A 21,003-nucleotide genomic window follows, 5' to 3' on the forward strand; every position below is an offset into this window, starting at 1 on the left:
AAGTGGTTCCGCTGCGACCTCTCTAAAAGGAGGGACGTTTTCTGCGCTGACGTTCATTGGACGGTTTCCCTGAGAGGCCAAAGCTTCCCTGGCAAAGGGGCGGTCCCGCGTGAGAGGGGCCCGCGGAGCCATTAGATTGGAGAACAGAGGCTACAGATGACCAATCGGACGGAGCCACGCTTCGGGCATCGGGCACCGCACCTGGACAGCTCCGATTGGTGGAGTGCGGCCCCCCCCACGAGTCCCCATTGGGTAGAGGGGGTGCGTGGTGTGGGACGATTGGTGGGTTCGTGTTTCCCGTCCCCCGCCCGCGAGAAGTGGGGGTGAAAAGCGGCCCGACCTGCTTCGGGGGTAGTGGGCGGACCGCACGGCTTGAGGTGTGAGGAGCTGAGCCCAGGCGTGGGGGGGCGGAGGCGGCTCCTGCGATCAGAAGGGACTTGAGACTCACCGGCCGCACGCCATGAGGGCCCTGTGGGTGCTGGGCCTCTGCTGCGTCCTGCTGACCTTTGGTGAGTGATTCCGGAGGAGCGGGCACCCCCGGACGCCCCCTCCCTCCCCAAGCGCGGCCTCTTCTCGAAGGTTCTGGGGGCGTTGAGCCTGGGAGGGAGAGAAGGGGGCCTGAGCTGGCCCATAGCCTTTCCTCGAAAGAGGTTCAGGGGTTTCGTGCGCTCTCTTCTATCTTTGGAAAGAAAGAAGGAGAACGGAGTCGTTCAAATCCCCTGCGGGGCTCCCCAGGGCTCCGCCGCCTCCGGGCGGGGCTCCCGCCGCACTCGCCCCCCGAGCCCTGCGCGTGCACCTCCCCGAGGACTTTGTCAGACGCCGCAACCTTTGGTCGTCGGCGTGGGGGCCCGCGCCCGGTCCTCCGACCCCTCGCCAACGCGCCTCGCCTTTCTTCGGCGCTGGTCCGGGGAGCGCGCGGCCCGGGTCCGCGGAAAGGCAGGGTCAGCGGGGTTGATTCAATTTTGCCCGAGGTCCTTAACATCTTACAATGTCTTACCATCTCTTCCCCTTCTCAGGCCCCCGGGCCCGATTTCAGTTCCGCTTCGCCAGAGGTTGCACAAATCCTATTTATATTCCGATCTGTGATACCGAAGGCCTGAGTTTTGGCAGGGTCGGTTTGGAGGCCTCATCTCGGCCTGTGCGCAACACGTGTGAGGGTGGAAGGGACATGGTGTCCAATGTGCTACGCGTTATTTATAAAGGATTCGAATTTATAAGTCGTGGCTGCCTCCGTATTTCAGAATCTACTGGGGGCCCCCAGTACCTGAACTTAAATAAGAACTATGCGGGCTTACGTTGGGCACTTAAACCGGTGGATCCATTCTTCCATCCCCACCTCCCATATGTACCAACCGAATTTTGCAACCCCTACCCTTGCCCTGTTGGATCATATTTCTGCTGAGAAGTACACGAAGCGCTGATGTTTAAGAGTTCTCCGGTGTCAAATCTTCCTTAGGGTCGGTCCGAGCTGACGATGAAGTCGATGTGGATGGTACAGTAGAAGAGGATCTGGGTAAAAGCAGAGAAGGCTCAAGGACAGATGATGAAGTGGTCCAGAGGTTTGTGCTCATTTGAAACTACAGATAAGCCCTTGTGAACATGGAATCCAGTTGCTGCTTTTGTGTCTCTTCTCAGAAGGTTCAGATGAAATGTAACATCCCGAATTTAAATACCAAAAAAATGGTCGGAGAAAACATAGATGTAGCAAGTGTGTGCCTACATATGTACCTCTTTTCCCGAAGAGTGACAGATCAAAATTGAGTGGATTCCTTTGAAAACTGTTTTGATAACACTATTTCAGAATATTAGCACTATAACCTTTCTCAGACCTTAGAAAAGACTTTCAGTGGGTTGTATACTGAGTAAAATGTGTACAGTTAGTAATTTTTAAAAAGATTTCTGTCAGTTGAGCAATGTTTTAAAATTTGGCCCCTTAGAACTTATAGACAGTTTTGTGGGTCCTTAGAGGTGAAAGCTTCCCAGGCAAAGGGGCGGTCCCACGTGTAAGGGGACATAAATGAATGTGACTTTGCTTTTTAGTAGAGGAAAATTGGGTTTACTTTTCTGACAATTTTAAGAATTGGGTATTTCCAACTCGGTGTTACAGGTAACCTGCTACTGTGGTAAAATAGTAATGAGATGGTAGACAGTAATATTTTATTAAGGTTTCCATTTTACCCTTTTAACCCTTAAGACAATCGTAAGAGACCACTGTGCTCTCGTCACAGATCCTATGTTTTTCGAGGGAAGCAAGCAATGCAGTATTTGCTTACCGAATTTATTTCCTTAGAGAGGAAGAGGCGATTCAGTTGGATGGATTAAATGCATCCCAAATAAGAGAACTTAGAGAGAAATCAGAAAAGTTTGCCTTCCAAGCTGAAGTTAACAGAATGATGAAACTTATCATCAATTCCTTGTATAAAAATAAAGAGGTAAGCAACATGTGGTTAGGATCATGTTATTTTGTCTCTATGTCATTGAGCACACTTGTTTACTTTCACAGTAAATGTACTTGCATGATAATTGCAAGTAAGTGGTTAGTGAAGTTTAAATAGCCACTATGTACAAGAATTGCCACTGGGTACCTATTGTGTGTGTGTGTGTTGGGTGATGAGGGAAGGATTGTTAGACATTTTCCCTTCTTTCTTTTTTCTTTGCCCTCCAAATGTGTTCATGGCCTGCTATGTAGTTGAATCTTGAGAGCAGTCACACAAACTGAATGTCATGTATTGCATACGTAAAGATCACTAGTGGAATAGTGTTATTGCTCTTACCAGTTCAGGTACCCCTTCTAGTTTCTGCAGTCCTTTGTGTAAAGAGCTGTACCTCTTTTTACCAAGAGAGTAAAGCCATCTCTGTACCATATGAAGTCTTTCTCTGGGGTCGGCCCTGTGGCTGAGTGGTTAAGTTCACACGCTCCGCTTTGGCGGCCCAGGGTTTCACTGGTTCGAATCCTGGGTGTGGACATGGCACCACTCATCAAGTCATGCTGAGGCGGCGTCCCACATGCCACAGCTAGAAAGACCCACAACTGAAAATATACAACTATGTACTGGGGGGATTTGGGGAGAAAAAGGAAAAATAAAATGTTTTTTAAAAAAAAAAAGTCTTACTCCTTAAAGAGTGCTTTTTCAGAATACAGGGGAGAAATAAAATGTCTGACATCAAATTTAATATCTTGTCTATCTTGAGGCTAATCTAAGTTTTTATTAAATCTGGCTTCCATTTAGATTTTCCTGAGAGAACTGATTTCAAATGCTTCTGATGCTTTAGATAAGATAAGGCTAATATCACTGACGGATGAAAATGCTCTTTCTGGAAATGAGGAACTAACGGTCAAAATTAAGGTAAGCTAAAACAATTTTCTTTTAAAGAAAAAACCCTTAGAGACAGTGAATCCATATCCATCAAGATAGGCTAGGTTATGCGGCAGTAACAAATAGCCCCCAAGTCTCAGGGGTCAGCAATATATGGCCTGTGGGCCAAATTCAACTTGCTGCCTCTCTTTATAAATAAAGTTTTATTGGAACACAGCCATGCACATTTGTGTATTATCTATGACTCCCTTTGTGCTACATGGCAGAGTTGAGTGATTTTGATAGAGACCATATGGCTCACAAAGCCTAAAATATTTACTCTCTGGCCCTTTTACAGAAATAGTTTGCCAACCCCGGGCTTAAATCATTAATCACAGGCTGCCTGTGCCCTTTGCTTTGCGTCATTCTCACTCCAGGACACAGGCTGATTGAGCAGCGCCATCTGGACTGGGAGCTGGTCACCCTGGTGCAGAGGGAGCTTAGAGGGTCTCACATCAATTAAAGGCTCCAGCCTCAAAGCCATACTCCTGACTCCCACTTGCAACTCATTGGCCAGAATTCATCACGTGGCCTTACCCAACCACAAATGGAGAAAGTATATTCCTATGGTGTTTCTGGAAGGCAGAGAGCCTGGAACATTTAGTGAAAAACATTGATCACCACAGATTCCAAATATAGAAGTCATTCAAGTTTTGAATCCTTTTATTTTCTATGAGAGAAATAGGCAAAGCGTAAAATTTTTTTTTAATTTTGTCTTCAAAATTAACTTGTTTAGGTCCATCTCTGCCCTCTTTATATTGATACTTTTTCAAATACACTGAACTTGAAAGTATTCTCTATAAAGAAAGATGCTTGTACTTAAGATGTGTACTTTCTAAAAAGGCTATAAAATACTATATGGAGGAAAATATCTGTTTTATTTTCTGTATTGGAACTGATGTGGCCCAAAGTTGGTAGTTTCTCAATATATGGCTCAGTATTTACTTGTCATACCGTGAATATTAAGCATGTATAACTATCTTGTCCTTGACTTGCTTTTAGTGTGACAAGGAGAAGAACCTGCTACATGTCACGGACACTGGTGTAGGAATGACCCGGGAAGAGTTGGTTAAAAACCTTGGTACCATAGCCAAATCTGGCACAAGCGAGTTTTTGAACAAAATGACTGAGGCACAGGAAGATGGCCAGTCAACTTCTGAATTGATTGGTCAGTTTGGTGTCGGTTTCTATTCTGCCTTCCTTGTGGCAGATAAGGTTATTGTCACATCAAAACACAACAACGATACCCAGCACATCTGGGAATCCGACTCCAATGAGTTTTCCGTAATTGCTGACCCAAGAGGAAACACTCTAGGACGGGGAACAACAATTACGTGAGTATTACTAATCCCTAATAAGAACTAATAGTCGTACTGAGGACCTTGACTCTCCAGTTCTGGCTCTCTGAGCACATGGCTTATTCTGGGTCTTATTTCCTTGCTTGTAACATGAGGAAATTGAACTGTTCTCATCACCTGAAGAAATACTCTGGAGGACCTGTATAGAGTGGGAAGGGTTAGCTCTTCCAGGGGAGAAGGAAAATTGGAGGCCTCGCAGAGAAGTGGCCTGGTTTTCCAGGTGAGCAAGACTTAGAAAAGTAGTGTCAAGTCCCTGGAGCCTCCTGGATAAAGGCACAGCATGTTCACAGGATTAAAGGAACTCCTCTCACGTCCTGGCAATTGCTGATAGAATTTTTGATCAACTTTTAAAAAGTTTTCTGAAGGTGGCATGGAGGGTGGCAGGACTGGATGAGAAGTGACCATTGAAGATCTTCAACATCCATGATGTAACCAGGGTTGGGGGCAGGTTGGAGACAGTAGGTGCAGATAAAGGGCTTGAAGGAAGTTATGAAAGTTCTTTGGAAGAAATTGTCTTATTTGAGGATAGTTGCAAATGACTGAATTCAAATTGGAATTGGCTTTAAGGCACCATCGTTTGTATGGATGAGACAGCTCTGTGCCTCGTGGTGCTTGTGGCACTGTGAGGGAGACGGGGCGACGGGGCAGCGTTTTGCCTCCCCCTCGCCCCGCATCTCAGAGGTAGGGAAATTCCGTGTCAGGGGTCATTTGACTTACCCAGTTCTGTCAAGTGAAATGTGTCTACAGCCTCAATTTTTTTTCTTAGTTCAGTTTAAAATTTTCTCGACACTAAGGATTTTTAAATATTCAAGTAGGAAAGAAGCATGTATCTACCATTTTGACCAATTTTCTTCATCCCAGAAGGCAGCGTGTCCTATCTTCGTTATCGCAGATGTTCTTTTAACGAAGACTAATGAGATGGCTGTGCTCAAGTACCTGTAGCAGTTGGTTGTTCCCAGTCTGCCTTCCCCTGCCTTTGCTATTAACACGCACGGCTCCCAGCCTCATTAGGAGGCATCACTAATGGTTCTACCCGGGCGTCCTCTCTTGTTAGGCATTAGAGAAGCATCGGTAAATCACGTGTCTTAACTAGAAAGAGAGGAAATGCTGTCTCGAGAGGTGCTTATGGCCTAGGGTGCTGAGAGACAGGCGCCTTCTCTAGATGTAAGCTTCAGGAAAGCAGAGTTTTGTTGACAGCTCCTTTCCCAGAGCCTAACCCTCGCCTGGCAAACATTTTATGAGTGAGTAAGGTAAGCGGGACAGCTTCATGCAGGTAGTACAGGTGGTTGATCAGCAAATGAAACTTTACAACAGGTTCTGCTTTCCCTAGGCAAAAGGGCCTTTGTTCTTCAAGTCCTGCCACCCCGCGCTCACTCACCAGGCCTTCCTTTGAGTGCCGCTTACCTACTGGGGTTTAAGCTACCGTGGAGAATAAGAGGGATGAGGTTCCTGCTTTCGCATGGCCTGTTCTAGTAAGGGAGGAAAACAAAAAATTTTAGAGTGGCAGCTGCCGGAACGGCAGCTAAGGGACACCTCCTTTATCAGAAGGCCTTTCTGAAACAGTGATGCGTTAGGTTCAGAGATTCTAGGCAGCCACGCAGCATGTTGGAAGTTCCAGAGGCAAGAGGCCCGTTTGAGGAACTGAAAGTCTAGAATGGTCAAAGGAAAATGAGAGTGAAGGCGAGGAAGTGACGAGACCAAGATCCTGCCCTGTATGTGTGACTTCATCTCACGTTTAACCAGTATAATTGAAGCTATCAGTTCAGTTTCCTGCCTACTGCTTCTGTCTGTACCCTTGTGTTAGCCACTGCTGTACCTTTGTGAGAGATTTTGTGGGGATTGAATGAGATTATGAAATTGGCATCCACTAAATGCTAATTGATATGATGATATAATTGCTTCTGTTCCTCCTACAACAAGGGAGGTATTACACAATTTTCCCCTAAAGCTAGTCTCGACTTCTGATCTATTCTTTCTCATCTTACTTCCTCAGAGACTAAGCATAAATTCATTACTACCCTATCTTTCTAAAGTCAGCCTTTCCCGCGCACCTCCCTCTTTCACATCAAAGTGTAAACATGTTCCAGTCTCTCTAGGGGCAGGCTGGAAGGCAGGTAGTGCCAGGCCCCCTTCTACTGTCAGGCACACGCTCTTTCTTCCCGCCCTACGATTGAGCTTGAAAAAGTACACTTGCCTTCAGTTCATGCCTCAGCCCGCTGTGTTTTGACTTTATCCACCACCTTTCCTTTAAAATAAGTCATCAGTGATCCTTGTTGCTAAATCCAGTGGATTTGAGTTTGTTTTTTTTTTTTCCCATTAACATTGCTCCTAGCAATAGATTCTCTTTTTTTCTTAGTTTTTCTCATGTTTTCTACAGAATTTGCTTTCTACTGTGCACTCCCTAAAACAATCTACCAAGTACCCAGCTTCCATGACCCTGTATATCTTTTTTTATTTCCTTTGCCTGTTCCTTAAATGTTAATAAAAAGTTAAGTTTCAGCCCTTTTCTCATTATCCTGTGTTCCTCATGCAGTCTTAGTCTCGGGATTCAGGTAGCAGCTTTTTCTTGGGGTTCTCAAATCTATATTCTTAGTCTAGAGCAGCAGTCAGCAAACTTTTTCTTAAAGAGCTAGCTAGAAAATATTTTAAGCTTGTAAAGTATAGGATCTGTTACAAGTCACAACCTTGCTGTTTTATCTTGAAAGTAGCTGTAAACAGTATATGATGAGGTTGTGTCTTGATAAAGTTTATTGTGGGTGCCAGCCATAGTTTGTCAACCCCTGGTATGGGTCTCACTGCTGGGCTCTGTGCTCATGTATCTAATTGCCTTTTAAATATCTGTGACTAAGATGTCTAACCATCGGCTTCAACTTAGATCCAAAACTGAACTCTCCCCAATCCCACGTCACTAAGGTGTGTGCTGCTCCAAGACTAGAGACTTAGTTGGCTCACTAGGTTATGTCATCGTGTACTGTCCACTTGTTGGCATGTGCTCCTAAACTAAGATTTTTGAGGCAGAAAGGGAACCATGGATAAATGTCCCATATTTACTGGGAGCACAAACATCAAGATATGGGCCACCCGCTGAGTTTGAGTGCGCGTTGTGATTTGTTATGTTTGGTGGGTGGAGGAGGGACTGGCAGAGGGGCTGTGAGGAAGAAGAGGAAGCAGTGCTCCAATTTTCAGTATTGGGATTATCTTTAGATACAGTACACCTCTGGTGGAAATATTCTGTTTCTGCCCTGTCCAATATGGCAGCCACTGGCCACATGTCACTATTGAGTACTTGGAATGTGGTGGTACAACTGACTTTAAATTTTATTTACGTAGTCACATGTGACTGGTGGCTACTGTTTAGGATAGTGCAGATATAAACAATAATTCAGATTAATTTTCTAGCTTTTTGAAGGACTTTAGCATGTTTTTATTAGGAGTTCACTATCTACAATAATCATTTGATTTTTAGAGTAACTATCAGAGTGCATGTAATTCCACTTTTCTCCAGAATGTGCCAGTGCCTTCTCACCTTAAGCTGTGTTAAGATTTCAGTTCTTCAAATGAAAAAACCCAACATATTCAGAAGATTGGTAACATTTTCATTTTCTGCTTAGAACTAAGAGCGTCCTCTCTTGAGGGAATGCAAGGAAGATTCTTCCCTTTACCCTACTGACATTTGGTATATTTAGCTCACAAACCCTTGTTGATGATGGGAATTTTTTGTTTTTTTTCTAGCTGAGGATTAGCCCTGAGCTAACGTCTGTTGCCAGTCTCCCCCTGCCCAAGATTAGCCCTAAGCTAACATCTGTGCCAGTCTTCCTCCATTTTATATGTGGGTCACCACCACAGCATGGCTGACAAGTAGTGTAGGTCCACACCTGGGATCCAAACCTGTGAACCCAGGCCACTGAAGCAGAGCCTGCCAAACTTATCCCACTACCCCATGGGGACAGCCTGAGAATTCTTAATGTGAATAACACAACATCTTGGATTACATAGAGTGGTTGGCTTTTAGCATTGTCAGGAAAGTGTTTAGATGAATTTATAATCAAATCATCTAAGCCATGGATGTGTCTCTATAAACATCTTATTTTCCTTGCAGCCTTGTTTTGAAAGAAGAAGCATCTGATTACCTTGAATTGGATACAATTAAAAATCTCGTGAAAAAATATTCACAGTTCATAAACTTTCCTATTTATGTATGGAGCAGCAAGGTAAATCTGTTGATAAAATTTATGTGTATGACCCTGGCACATATTTAAATACTTAACACTTACAGAATGAAGGTTGAACGTGGTTTTTTCCGTTTAGAGTACTCTTGGGGTTTTCCTACAGACGGCGTATTTTTTTGAGCTGTAATTTTGTTTGATATTCTATAGTTGAAGTCAGAATTATTAAATGACGAGTTAATTCTACTTTATACTTCCACAGACTGAAACAGTTGAGGAACCCATGGAAGAAGAAGAAGCAGCAAAAGAAGAAAAAGAAGACTCTGATGATGAAGCTGCAGTAGAAGAAGAAGAAGAAGAAAAGAAACCGAAAACTAAAAAAGTAAGTCTGGTTCATCTCCCCACTGAAAATATTGTTTAGGATATGTTAGGGGAACACAGAAACCTAAGTATGCACAGACTGGCTTGAGCTAAGCGTCAGGTCTTAAAGGTCTTATCTTTCCAAGTGGTGAGCCCATAGGCCTAACCTTTAAAACAAGGACTTAGTTTATTGTGTGTGTTTTCCCCCTCTAGAAAGTGTTAAGTAGTGAACACAGGTCATTTTTGTAGAGTTTTCTGACTTCTACATATTGCCCAGGACTGGTGGCTTATAATATGTTTTGAATTTTAAAATCTTAAAAAGCTTTCTGCATCTTCTTTTGTCTTATAGATATTAACTATAAAATTAGTTCTCCAGCCTGCTCAGGTAGCAGAATAGGCAGAAGTAGTGGTGGTGGGTTTTGAGGAATATTTATTGTAAGATGTTGGATTTCCATCAGTCACGAAATAAGAACATATAATATGTATATCCTTCTAACCTCAAAACAGGTGTTTTCAAGAAATAACATTTTAGCTAGTTAAAAACAACACAAGAACCTTAATCGGCTTTTTATCAATTATGATAACCAGTTGCCTTTTTTGTATTATAATACCAGGCTTAAATGTTGAGAGAAACACTTAAAAAAAAAAAAAGTTGGGGGGGGGGCCAGCCCCATTACAGAGTGGTTAAGTTCGCATGCTCCACTTCGGTGGCCCAGGGTTTCGCCAGTTCAAATCCTGGGCGAGGACATGACGCTGCTCATCAAGCCATGGTGAGGCAGCATCCCACATGCCACAACTAGAAGGACCCACAACTAGAAATAGACAACTATGTACTGGAGGGCTTTGTGGAGAAGAAGGAAAAATAAAATCTTTAAAAAAAAAAAGAATTTTGATCCAGTTGGCAGGAGCTGTACTAGATTCAAGGTATCCTTTGATGTTTCTCGTATTCTTTTGAAATGTCCTAAAGCTGTGGTTACCACTCATATGACTGTTGATGAGTGCTAGGAGGTTAATCAAATACTATAACTTCAGGTTGAAAAAACTGTCTGGGATTGGGAACTTATGAATGATATCAAACCGATATGGCAGAGACCATCAAAAGAAGTAGAAGATGATGAATACAAAGCTTTCTACAAATCATTTTCAAAGGTAAGTATTATTTTAGAATAATGTGATAATGAAACGTTACTAACTCAAAAGTATGTTTTAAAATAGTTTTATAACTACAACACAGTTGGTTTCCTTTTTAATCCTGTGTATTTTATATTATACATTAAAAAAAGTTTACTCTGAGAATCTAGAGGCTTTCAACACCTTGCCAAGGGGGTCTCTGTTACAGAAAAGATGAAGAACCACTCACATAGGTAGAAGTTTGATTTCCACTATAAAAATCATAAAACAAAATCATGTTATTGAGTGGTTTTTAACATAATCTTCAAAGAGCTTGTTTACAGCAATATCAAACAATTATTGTGAGGTCATATGCCTTGGAATAGTTACTAAATCTGTGTTTCCTCGCTTGTTTTTTTTTTTTCTTTTACTGATCCCTTCTTGTAATTCTGAAGAATGCAAAACTAGTGTTTGATTGATTGTTTCAAGTTAGTGTTTCCCCAGATAGCAGTGTGTACAAAATAGACTAGTTTAATGGACTTAGCATGGCTAGATAAAACTTAATATTCTCTGATTGTGTTTGTTCCTTACTCTTTATTCCATCTGTTGATTTCTTATTGAGCCTTCTTCATTTTCCTTTTGTAAACATGCAACCATTCTTTAAGCTTTACTTCTAAAAACTATCCCTTGGTTCTGCCTCCATTTTTATTCCCACGTGTATATAAATGTACTTTGCTCTGGGGCAGCTGTATTAGAAATATTATGTGAGCCACACGTCATCTTAAATTTTTTAGAAGCCACATTTTTTTTTAAACAGGTGATGTTAATTTTTAAATATTTTTTTAACCCAACATACCCAAAATAGTGTTATTTCAACATGTAATTAATAATGAAGTATTTCATTCTCCTTTTTTGTGGGGGTAGGGGTACTGTGTCTTCAAAGTCTAGTGTTATTTTACACCAGCACATTTCAGTTTGAACAAGCCACATTTCGAGTGCTCAGTAGCCACATGTGGGTATTGTAATGGATAATGCGGATCCAGGGAATTTCTATCTTTATAGCTATTTACATATCTCTTTATAGCCACTGCTGTAGTCCAGTTCCCATGGAAGAAGTTTCTTCCTGAGTGCTTTTTGTGGTTGATCAGTATACTCATCAAGTGTTGTATGTTATTTTGTCATTTAGGCAGGATGATGGTTTTCCTGTCTTGTTCTCTCACACGTGTGGAACCTAGGCTCATCTGCACTTCCCTGAGTTAGGAGATAGAATAATGGTATTGACATCACCACCAAAACAACCATGTCTAGCTACTTAGCACTGTAATCTTCAATGTTTCTTCTTCCGTCCAGGCCCCTCGCCCCTTTTTGATAATCGAACTTTTTTGTTCCTTAAATGCTAAACTGAATGTGGGCCACCCCATAAATTGCTTGGCCTTTGCACTGCCTTCTTCCTGTGCCTTTTGAATGACTAAGTGCCAACTTTCCGTAGGAAAGTGACGACCCCATGGCTTATATCCACTTTACTGCTGAAGGGGAAGTGACCTTCAAATCCATTTTATTTGTACCCACATCTGCTCCACGTGGTCTGTTTGACGAATATGGATCTAAGAAGAGTGATTACATTAAGGTGGGTTTTTAAGTAGTATAAACTGAATTTAAAATTTGAAAGTCTAATTTCCTGAAAGTGACGCTCTTTTTTGGTCTCTCCTTAGCTGTATGTGCGCCGAGTATTCATCACAGATGACTTCCATGATATGATGCCCAAGTACCTTAATTTTGTCAAGGGTGTTGTAAGTATCTGAAGATTCGGGGGGAGGGGTTAGAGTCGGGGTCTGGAAGTGGAGTTTTTGGGGGAGGTGGGAGTGTCGGGGTTTGGAGTGTTTTCATTGCTCACTGAACTACTTTCTTTTGCCATCTAAAGGTGGACTCGGATGATCTTCCCTTGAATGTTTCTCGAGAGACTCTTCAGCAACATAAACTGCTTAAGGTGAGTGTCTGGGAGCAGACTGGCCGCTTTGCTCTTTGGGCTTCAGAGGACAGGCTCCATTAGTGGAGTCACCAGACGTTGAGACAGTCCTTGGCTCTTCAGATAAAGAGCTTAATTTTACTCTGGAATTATCAAATCTGAAAATCTGTTTTCCCCCCACCATTTTATATCAAAAATTTTCAAAAGAACGGTTGAAAAAATTGTACAGTGAACACCCGTCTATACCCACTACCTGGTCTGAAGTTAGAATGTAGACCTTAAAGCAAGATACTGTGAAAGCAGTCTCTTGTGACTGTTGCCACAGGTGGCTTAGTTTCTGCTGCGTCGTTGGAGTGAGTGACCCCCATTCCCTGCCCCCTGGTAAATGCCAGTGACGATGCCCGGTCTTCGCATCTTTCACCACTACTCACTGCTACCTTACATATGCAGGTTCTCAGATGGTGGAGATGAAGTTCTCTAATCAGTTACTGTTCAATTTTGTTTAGGTGATTAGAAAGAAGCTTGTCCGTAAAACTCTGGACATGATCAAGAAGATTGCTGATGAGAAGTACAATGATACTTTTTGGAAAGAATTTGGTACCAACATCAAGCTTGGTGTGATTGAAGATCACTCAAATCGAACACGTCTTGCTAAACTTCTTAGATTCCAGTCTTCTCATCATCCAAGTGATATTACTAGTCTAGACCAGTATGTGGAAAGAATGAAGGAGAAACAAGACAAAATCTACTTCATGGCTGGGTCCAGCAGAAAAGAGGTGAGATGAACTCCAACTGTCAGGGATCCTGGTCCGTAGCTGGGATTTATTGCCAACTCTTGAGAAAAAAGGGAAAACTTCATTGTAATTGTGAACTGGCATAGTGAGCAGGCCTGGTTGGTCACTGACAGGAATGTCATTTATGTCCTCTGCACCTCTTACTTCTCCACCTGTAAGATGGGATTGTCACTACTATATACACACAGCTGCTAGGATGAGTGAATACATATACCAAGGCTGGACTTGGAAAACTGTACTGCCCTTATTTTCGTAGGCCGAATCTTCTCCGTTTGTTGAGCGACTTCTGAAAAAGGGCTACGAAGTGATTTATCTCACAGAACCTGTGGACGAATACTGCATCCAGGCTCTTCCGGAGTTCGACGGGAAGAGGTTCCAGAATGTTGCCAAGGAAGGAGTGAAGTTTGATGAAAGTGAGAAAACTAAGGAGAGTCGTGAAGCAGTTGAGAAAGAATTTGAGCCTCTGCTCAATTGGATGAAAGATAAAGCCCTCAAGGACAAGGTATTCTTCTGGAAATTCGAAATTGTGAAAATTTTAGCACCTGCATTTTTTAAAAAGTTTTGTCAACAAATTCAGCTTTGCAGCTGGTTACCTTGTAACCATTAAAGTTGTACAGGGTATTTAATATTGTGGTTAAATTATTGGGAGGAGGAGCGTAAAATTTATGAACTACAGAGAATTAAAAGGATGATAGTGGTTATTCTGTATGAGGGTACTGGGTTGGTTTGTTTTTCTTTATCACTGAAACTTTTCTGTAGTTTAATACTGCTTTTGTAATAAATTTTTACAGGTTAAATTTAAGTTTTATATGTTTTTAAAAGTTGATGTTTAAGTATTTCTGACTGAAAAATTCAGATTATTAAATGACAGTGTCTAAGAATCTGAATGAGAGGTACTCTTATGACTTGCCTCTGTTTATGATCTTAACTGATGAATCCTTAAAGAGTTGAAATGCAATTACTGAATGAGCTTAACTATTGAGATTTATATGTATCTAACTTTTAATTTCTTCTCCTAAGATTGAAAAGGCTGTGGTGTCTCAGCGCCTGACAGAGTCTCCGTGTGCTCTCGTGGCCAGCCAGTACGGGTGGTCGGGGAACATGGAGAGAATCATGAAAGCTCAAGCATACCAAACGGGCAAGGACATCTCTACAAAGTAAGCCTCCTCCGGAAGGTCCCTGCCAACGTGGTAGCTCTTGTCCAGGCTTCCTTTAGAAGATAAGGCCAGCTTCTCCGCCAAGAGCTGAGGTGTTAAGTGTCCACGCTGTGTAGTATATATTATGCAGACAACAAGTTTACAAAGGGATACCTGCTACATTAGATTGATAAAGAAAAGGTCTTGGACTCATGATTTATTTTATAGTACACAAATGTAAATTGTCTTAATCTTTTACACATACTTTTCATTAGATTATATTCTTGGCCTGGTATCTGGACTCTTAGATTTTTAGTTAATATTTACAGATGAGGTTAGTGACAGTTACATTTCTCAAATGTGACTACCCCCTCCCCCCACCAACAGTGTGCTCCACAAAATAAAGGGTAAAGGACCCGTGAGCTGAAAGGGTCCTTTCGTTATTTGAGCTCAAGGGCCAAGTACTGGAGGTCCAGTGGGTCTTCAATACCCTTTACTTTCAAGAAATATATAGTTCAAGTTTATATTTTAATGTCACAGCAATGGCTTGAAAATAACTTCTTTCCTGCTCTTTCTCTCTTCTTCCATCTGGAATATCTTCTGTCTTGTTTACAACCTAATCATCATACCTTTTTACCCAAGACCTAGCTTAAGGATTCTTTTCACAAGTACAGTCTCCATTGTCATAATGCCAAAACTCCATTTAAAGAAAAAAAATATATATATATAATGTATTTCATAATTAGTTTGACTCACCACTGTATAATGTATATACACAAAATGCTAAAATGCTGTTTTGCTTGTCTTGATCTCTGTCTAGATTATAAATTTCAGGTGGAGAAGACCAGATTTCTGCTTATGTCCCATTGCAACTGTATAATAGCCATTTAATGCCACTTGTTTCAGTAATTAACAGGAAATTCCTTCCATTCAGCAAACATTTGAGCACCTACTGTGTCTATACACAGGTCGTCTAAAGCAAACATTGCTTCTGTCTTTGTGACATTCAGACTAGTCAGGATGACACATCAAGCTGTGATCTTGTGAGCCTGGCATAGATAACGGGTATACCAAGATAGGGTAGATGTGGTGCCTCCCTGCCCTCAGCATGCAGCTGCAGGCGGGAGAACAATCACCTGACAAGGGAATGTAAAGATCACGAAGGGATGTTCAGACTGCATTGGGAACTGAGCTCAGATGAAAGAAACAAGTTTTCTTGCTACCATATTGGTGAAGGCATCACAGAGAAGATGTTATTTTGCAGCACCCAGAGGCTGCCCAGACACTTCAGAATTCTGTGGGAGACAGAGCTGCAATTAAGGTAGTGAGAATAAATTAAGAGGGGATGAACAAGACATTAAATCAGTTCATCCACTCAACAAAATGTTCTAGGCACTTGGGAGTCATTAATAAATAAAATAGTTCTCTTCATTTCACTCTTTCATCTAATCATGTCCATCCGCCTTTAAAAGGGAAAGCGTGATATAGCAATGATTTTTTCCAAGAGTTATTCTCTGTAATTATGAAAGTTAGTAACAGAATACAAGAAATGTGTGAACCCTAAAATTGATTGTTTGTAAACGTTTACTTTTACCCCTGAACAGTTATTATGCCAGCCAGAAGAAAACATTTGAAATTAATCCCAGACACCCGCTGATCAAAGATATGCTTCGACGAGTTAAGGTGAGTAATAATACAGCCATGCTACTTTGTCTTTTAATTTGAATACTTTGTACCTTTTAATATTAATCAAGTGTGACGACTTCTATTTCAGGAAGATGAAGATGACAAAACAGTTTCAGATCTTGCTGTGGTTTTGTTTGAAACAGCAACACTGCGATCAGGATATCTTTTACCAGACACGAAAGCATATGGAGATAGAATAGAAAGGATGCTGCGCCTCAGTTTAAACATTGACCCCGATGCAAAGGTTTGTATGCTCAGCCTACCCACAGAGGTTTATTTTTTTCTTCCTTTCTTTAGGAATAGGCTTCCCATGATTAAGTGATGTCGCTCAGAGAAGTTTGACTGATTTCTACTTTTTTTAAATAATTTATTGAATTTTGAATCCCCGGTATCACACTGTGCTCGAAATTAATGAGAAATTCTCCTTTTACATCCTTTTTTTTGTCTGTCTCCCTTTGTTAGTTTGACTGTTAACTCTAATTAGAAGATTTACCTACAGTTCTGGATAGACGGAAGTGAAGTTAATTGTGATCTTATACATTTAAATGAGCAAAGTGAAAATAGATCCATTAATGGGCTCATAAATGTTGCTCTTAGGTTGAAGAAGAACCCGAAGAAGAACCTGAAGAAACAACAGAGGACACCACAGACGACACGGAGCAAGACGAAGACGAAGAAATGGATGGAGGAGCAGATGACGAAGAAGAAGAAACAGCAAAGGTATAGCAACTCAAGAATGGGACTTGCACTTTCAGTTCTGGCAAAGTTAGGACTGTGTGACTTAGAGAAATCTGCCTAAAAATAGGCATCTAATTCTGCCTAAAAATAGGCATCTAATATCAAATTCAAAAGCTGGAGCAAATCACATTTTTCTTTAAATAAAGTGTATACTTTGATCTTCCCACTTCCTTTATTCCAGCCATCCTATTCATGAGATGTATTTAAACAGACTTCCTTAGCCTACAATGCTTCCATATTCTTTCCACTTGCTTCTGCCTCGCTGTATAGCAGCATTGGGCTTTTTAAAATTTTTGATTGGTTGTGTTTGGGGGCCATTCATCTTGTTGGTGTGTTCTGAATTGTTTTGCATATTAGCAAGGTGAGGTTCTAGCCTACAGCTGAAATCATGGAAATAGGCTAGGTCCATTTAAATTTTTTTTTTCCATACATGAAACTTCTGTGAGCTAAGGTTTTTTCTGCTAGCTTTTAATGTCTTCTGATTTTTTTTTTACAGAAATCCACAGCTGATAAAGATGAATTGTAAATTACACTCTCACCATTTGGATCCTGTGTGGAGAGGGAATGTGAAATTTAAGTCATTTCTTTTGGGAGAGACTTGTTTTTGATGCTCCCCTGACCCCCTTCTCCCCTGCACTGTAAAATGTTGGGATTGTGGGTCACAGGAAGAAGTGGGTTTTTTTAGTTGAATTTTTTTTAACATTCCTCATGAATGTAAATTTGTACTATTTAACTGACTATTCTTGGTGTAAAATCTTGTCATGTGTATAAAAATAAAAAAGATCCCAAATACTCAGTGTCTTGCCTGTCTTTTCATAATGTGTTGTATAAAACTACCTATACTTGGCTGATAATTTTTTTAATCACGCATCTTGGGTTTTTTCCTCACAAAAGTAATTCATACTTATCAAAAAGTTTTTTTAAAAATCAAGTATTTTTAAAAATCACCCATAGAAGAATCTTCCATATGGAGAATTCCAGGTGAAGCTTAATTCTCCTTTCCTTTTTGAATGAGGGCTGGACTTAGTGACTGTCTTCTAAAGAACAGAGTATAGAAAGGAGAAACAGTAACTTTATAGCAGAGAAACCTGGCAGTCACTACCTTAACCAAGTGATCAAGGTTAATATTACCAATGATGTCATGTACCCCCCCGATATGATATGACGAGAAATGTTCTTTCTTTTGGAAAGAACACCTCTGGTATTCTTTCCAAAAATAACCTAATGAGAAAAACATCAGACAAACCTAGACTACGTGAACCATACTCTTGTTCAAAACTTTCAAGGTCAAAACCAAGGAGAGAAATAGAGATTGGAAGAGACTTAAAGAGACATGGCACCTAAACGCAGTGGAGTGCCCTGGATTAAAACTAGTGAAACCCAATGAAGTCTGGAGGATAGTTAACTGGCTCCTTAGCTTTGACATGTACCATGTACGATAGCATTCATGGAAATAGGGAGAGGTATATGGCAACACAGTACTGTCTTAGCATTTGTATTTTGGAGTTAGATTTACAAAAAAGTTGCAGTCTTTTAAAAAACACCCATAATCCTACCACAGAGATAACAATAGAGATTGAGGGAAGATTCTCATTGAGCTATCATTTAATTTCTTTTGAAATATATACTTACGGGAGAAAGTTTCTCTAATTTCAGTAGTCATATAGCCATCCGAAATGGGAGTTTTGTTCTAGTAACTGTGGCTAGAGAGAAAATCTTTTCCAACTGCTTATTTAGAGATCATGTGTATGTAAGAAAGTTCTGTGGAACCTAATTTTATGTACTGTAAGTTTTGTTTTTTGTTTTGAAAGATTGGCCCTGAGCTAACATCTGTTGCCAATCTTCCTCTTTTTTTCTTTTCTTCTCCCCAAAGCCCCCCAGTACATAGTTGTATATTCTAGTTGTAGGTCCTTCTAGTTGAGCTATGTGGGACGCCGCCTCAGCATATCCTGATGAGTGGTGCTAGGTCCGCGCCCAGGATTAGAACCCGTGAAACCCTGCGCTGCCAAAGCAGAGCACTGCAAACTTAACCACTCGGCCACAGGGCTGGCCCCTGTACTATAAGTTTTGTTAGGGACTAAACAATTTTCCTGAAAATCTAGGACCCCTTTCTGGGTTTCTAGTATTTCTGTTCATTGTATCCTTCCTACCCTTCCCCACAAGCTGTTTTTCTAGGGTTAGCTTGCCATAATCGTTTTGAAATCACCAGCTACTCTAGTTGAATGTGTATCTTTTTAAAAATCTGCCCTCCTTTTCTCTTACAAGAAATAAAATGGGAGCTCAGTCATAGAGAAACATGCTATAGTTAAGGTATAGCTTCCTTTCATAATTCAGTGTTACGTTAGCTATTAGCTATAATTTGTTTCCAATTTTTTGGCCACTATAAATTACCATTTTTAATGATTGTTATGATACAGAAGTTAAAGCCATCAGATTGCATTAAATTAGAGACGTGAAACTTTTGCTCCTCAAAATCCTCTAATTACAAATTCCAAATGTCCATTGTTTCCAGCACGAAGCATAAAAAGTATCATACTCCCTTAGTTTTTGGTAAAAAGAAACAGCTACATCATAAACACCTTGTATAACAACTCTTTAACTGACCTACCATAGTGTGCCAAACAGGTTGCAACTGGTCTATCTTGGACTTTTTTTCCTCCACAGCTTTATTAAGGAACAATCTAATACTAGTTTTAATTTTTGGTTTGTATATGTCACCAATTTGGTTTTCCAGGAAGCACGGGGATGGAGTTTAGTGTACAGGATGTTTATTAAGGAGTGTCCTCGGATCAACCCCTGTGGAAGGAAAGGAAATGGAATTGAGCAGAAGTTCAGCTGTCAAGGTAGGAACAAAGACAGCCTCAGTCAACCCAGTGGGGCGTTGAGCTACAATAGGGCCCTTCAGAGCTGCCCACCCGATCTGTGTCATGCTGAATGGCAAGTGTGTAGGAGCTGGCAACTGAAGGCTGCTCACTGACAGCACTCAGCCCGGGGCAGCAAGCCTTTCCTCGTGGAATCTGAGTAACACATTTCAACACCCATCACAAAGTATGTTTTTCACAATGGGGGTCAACTTCAAAAAAGGAAAAGAATATATATCTTGGTGAAAGTCACTTAGAATCAGTACCTACTGAAATTATGGCATTTTTACTTCTGGAAAATTTCTAATAGCTAGAAAATTAACTTTTCACCTTCATGAAGCCATTGTCTTGTAGGAGAGTTGGGTTCAAATCATGAGTTTTTTCCTCAACGACTAGACCAATCACTCTACCTATGAAAGGACCTATTTTCAAGTATGGTCCACCGCATTCACCCATGGCACGAGGGTCCTCCCCTTGTGCAGAGACTGGCCCCAGAGGGCAGGTCCTTTCTGCATGCCAAGGCGGGGAGAGGCCCCCAGGCCTTCATTCTGGAAGGTAATGAGGGGCTCCTCGCTGCTATCTACAAAATGCCTTATCAAAGCTCACCAACTTGGTGTTCATCCACTAAAGTTAGTGGAGAACTGGAATCTGAAATTGGCAGTTTAGCAATGAGAAATAAAAACTCCACCTGACAAATTCAGTTGCTGAAACTAGTTCAGAGCTAAAAATGATTTTTAGTGTTGATTTATACTAAGTGCCCTTCCTGACACCTCTGGGAATTCCAACTGTTGGGAGGAAGTTAGGCACCAGATTAGAAATACTGAATTCTCGTTTAGGAAACCATTTTTGAATTCCTTTAATTAAAAAAAAATAGTCAAACTTCTTCCAGTCTGATACAAAGCCCTTGCAATTGGCAGTTGTGGCAAGCTTCACCATTTGTAAAGTATACAATTTTTTTGAGGAAAAAAGCATTGAGTTAATGGCAGCTATGAAATTTGATCCAGAGAAGGTCAGTCTCATGCACAAGGCCAGAGTCAATGAAGTCCCAGCAAACAGCAAGCAGCCTCAACTCCAAACTCCATCTTCTACCCAGAATGCCAATCCTTTCCCTAGGGTAGGCTACCGCTCGTCTGTCACTGACGGAATCGGAAGGCCTCTTGGTGCTGGAAGCATATGATAAGGCACCACATGACATGGCAGCAGAAAAGAGCGAGCTTGATATAAGGCTGGAAAGAAGCTATTTCATTTAGTTGCTTCATACTGTTAAACTGAAGAGTATTTACTATGGAGAGTGAAACAAAAACATTTTGTTTGCATTTAGGGATTTAATATTTAAGATTTCAACACTGACACCAAAGATCTATGTCAGGTAGCAATCTGCTAACTGGCTAAGAAGTAAGCCTAGACATTATGTTTAAGCATGCAGAATTCTGAAAAACTTCTTGTATTAGAATAGCCCTGAACAGAAAGCC

At 41.1% G+C, this 21,003-nt stretch overlaps 1 protein-coding gene across 1 annotated transcript; it reads left to right on the forward strand.

Annotated features, from left to right (window-relative positions):
- Nucleotides 1–325: 325 nt before the first annotated feature.
- HSP90B1 (heat shock protein 90 beta family member 1) lies at nt 326–17,462 on the forward strand. The gene is given in 18 exon segments (NM_001163873.1): nt 326–509; nt 1,457–1,559; nt 2,291–2,432; nt 3,231–3,347; nt 4,359–4,690; nt 8,814–8,925; nt 9,143–9,262; nt 10,273–10,389; nt 11,840–11,977; nt 12,063–12,140; nt 12,272–12,337; nt 12,823–13,092; nt 13,367–13,612; nt 14,131–14,267; nt 15,851–15,929; nt 16,021–16,176; nt 16,530–16,652; nt 17,167–17,462. Coding segments are annotated over 18 exon segments (2,415 nt in total). The 5' UTR covers nt 326–460; the 3' UTR covers nt 17,197–17,462.
- The last annotated feature ends 3,541 nt before the right edge of the window (nt 17,463–21,003 follow it).

This window comes from Equus caballus, chromosome 28 (genome assembly GCF_041296265.1).
Source record: "Equus caballus isolate H_3958 breed thoroughbred chromosome 28, TB-T2T, whole genome shotgun sequence".
Classification (NCBI taxonomy): domain Eukaryota; kingdom Metazoa; phylum Chordata; class Mammalia; order Perissodactyla; family Equidae; genus Equus; species Equus caballus.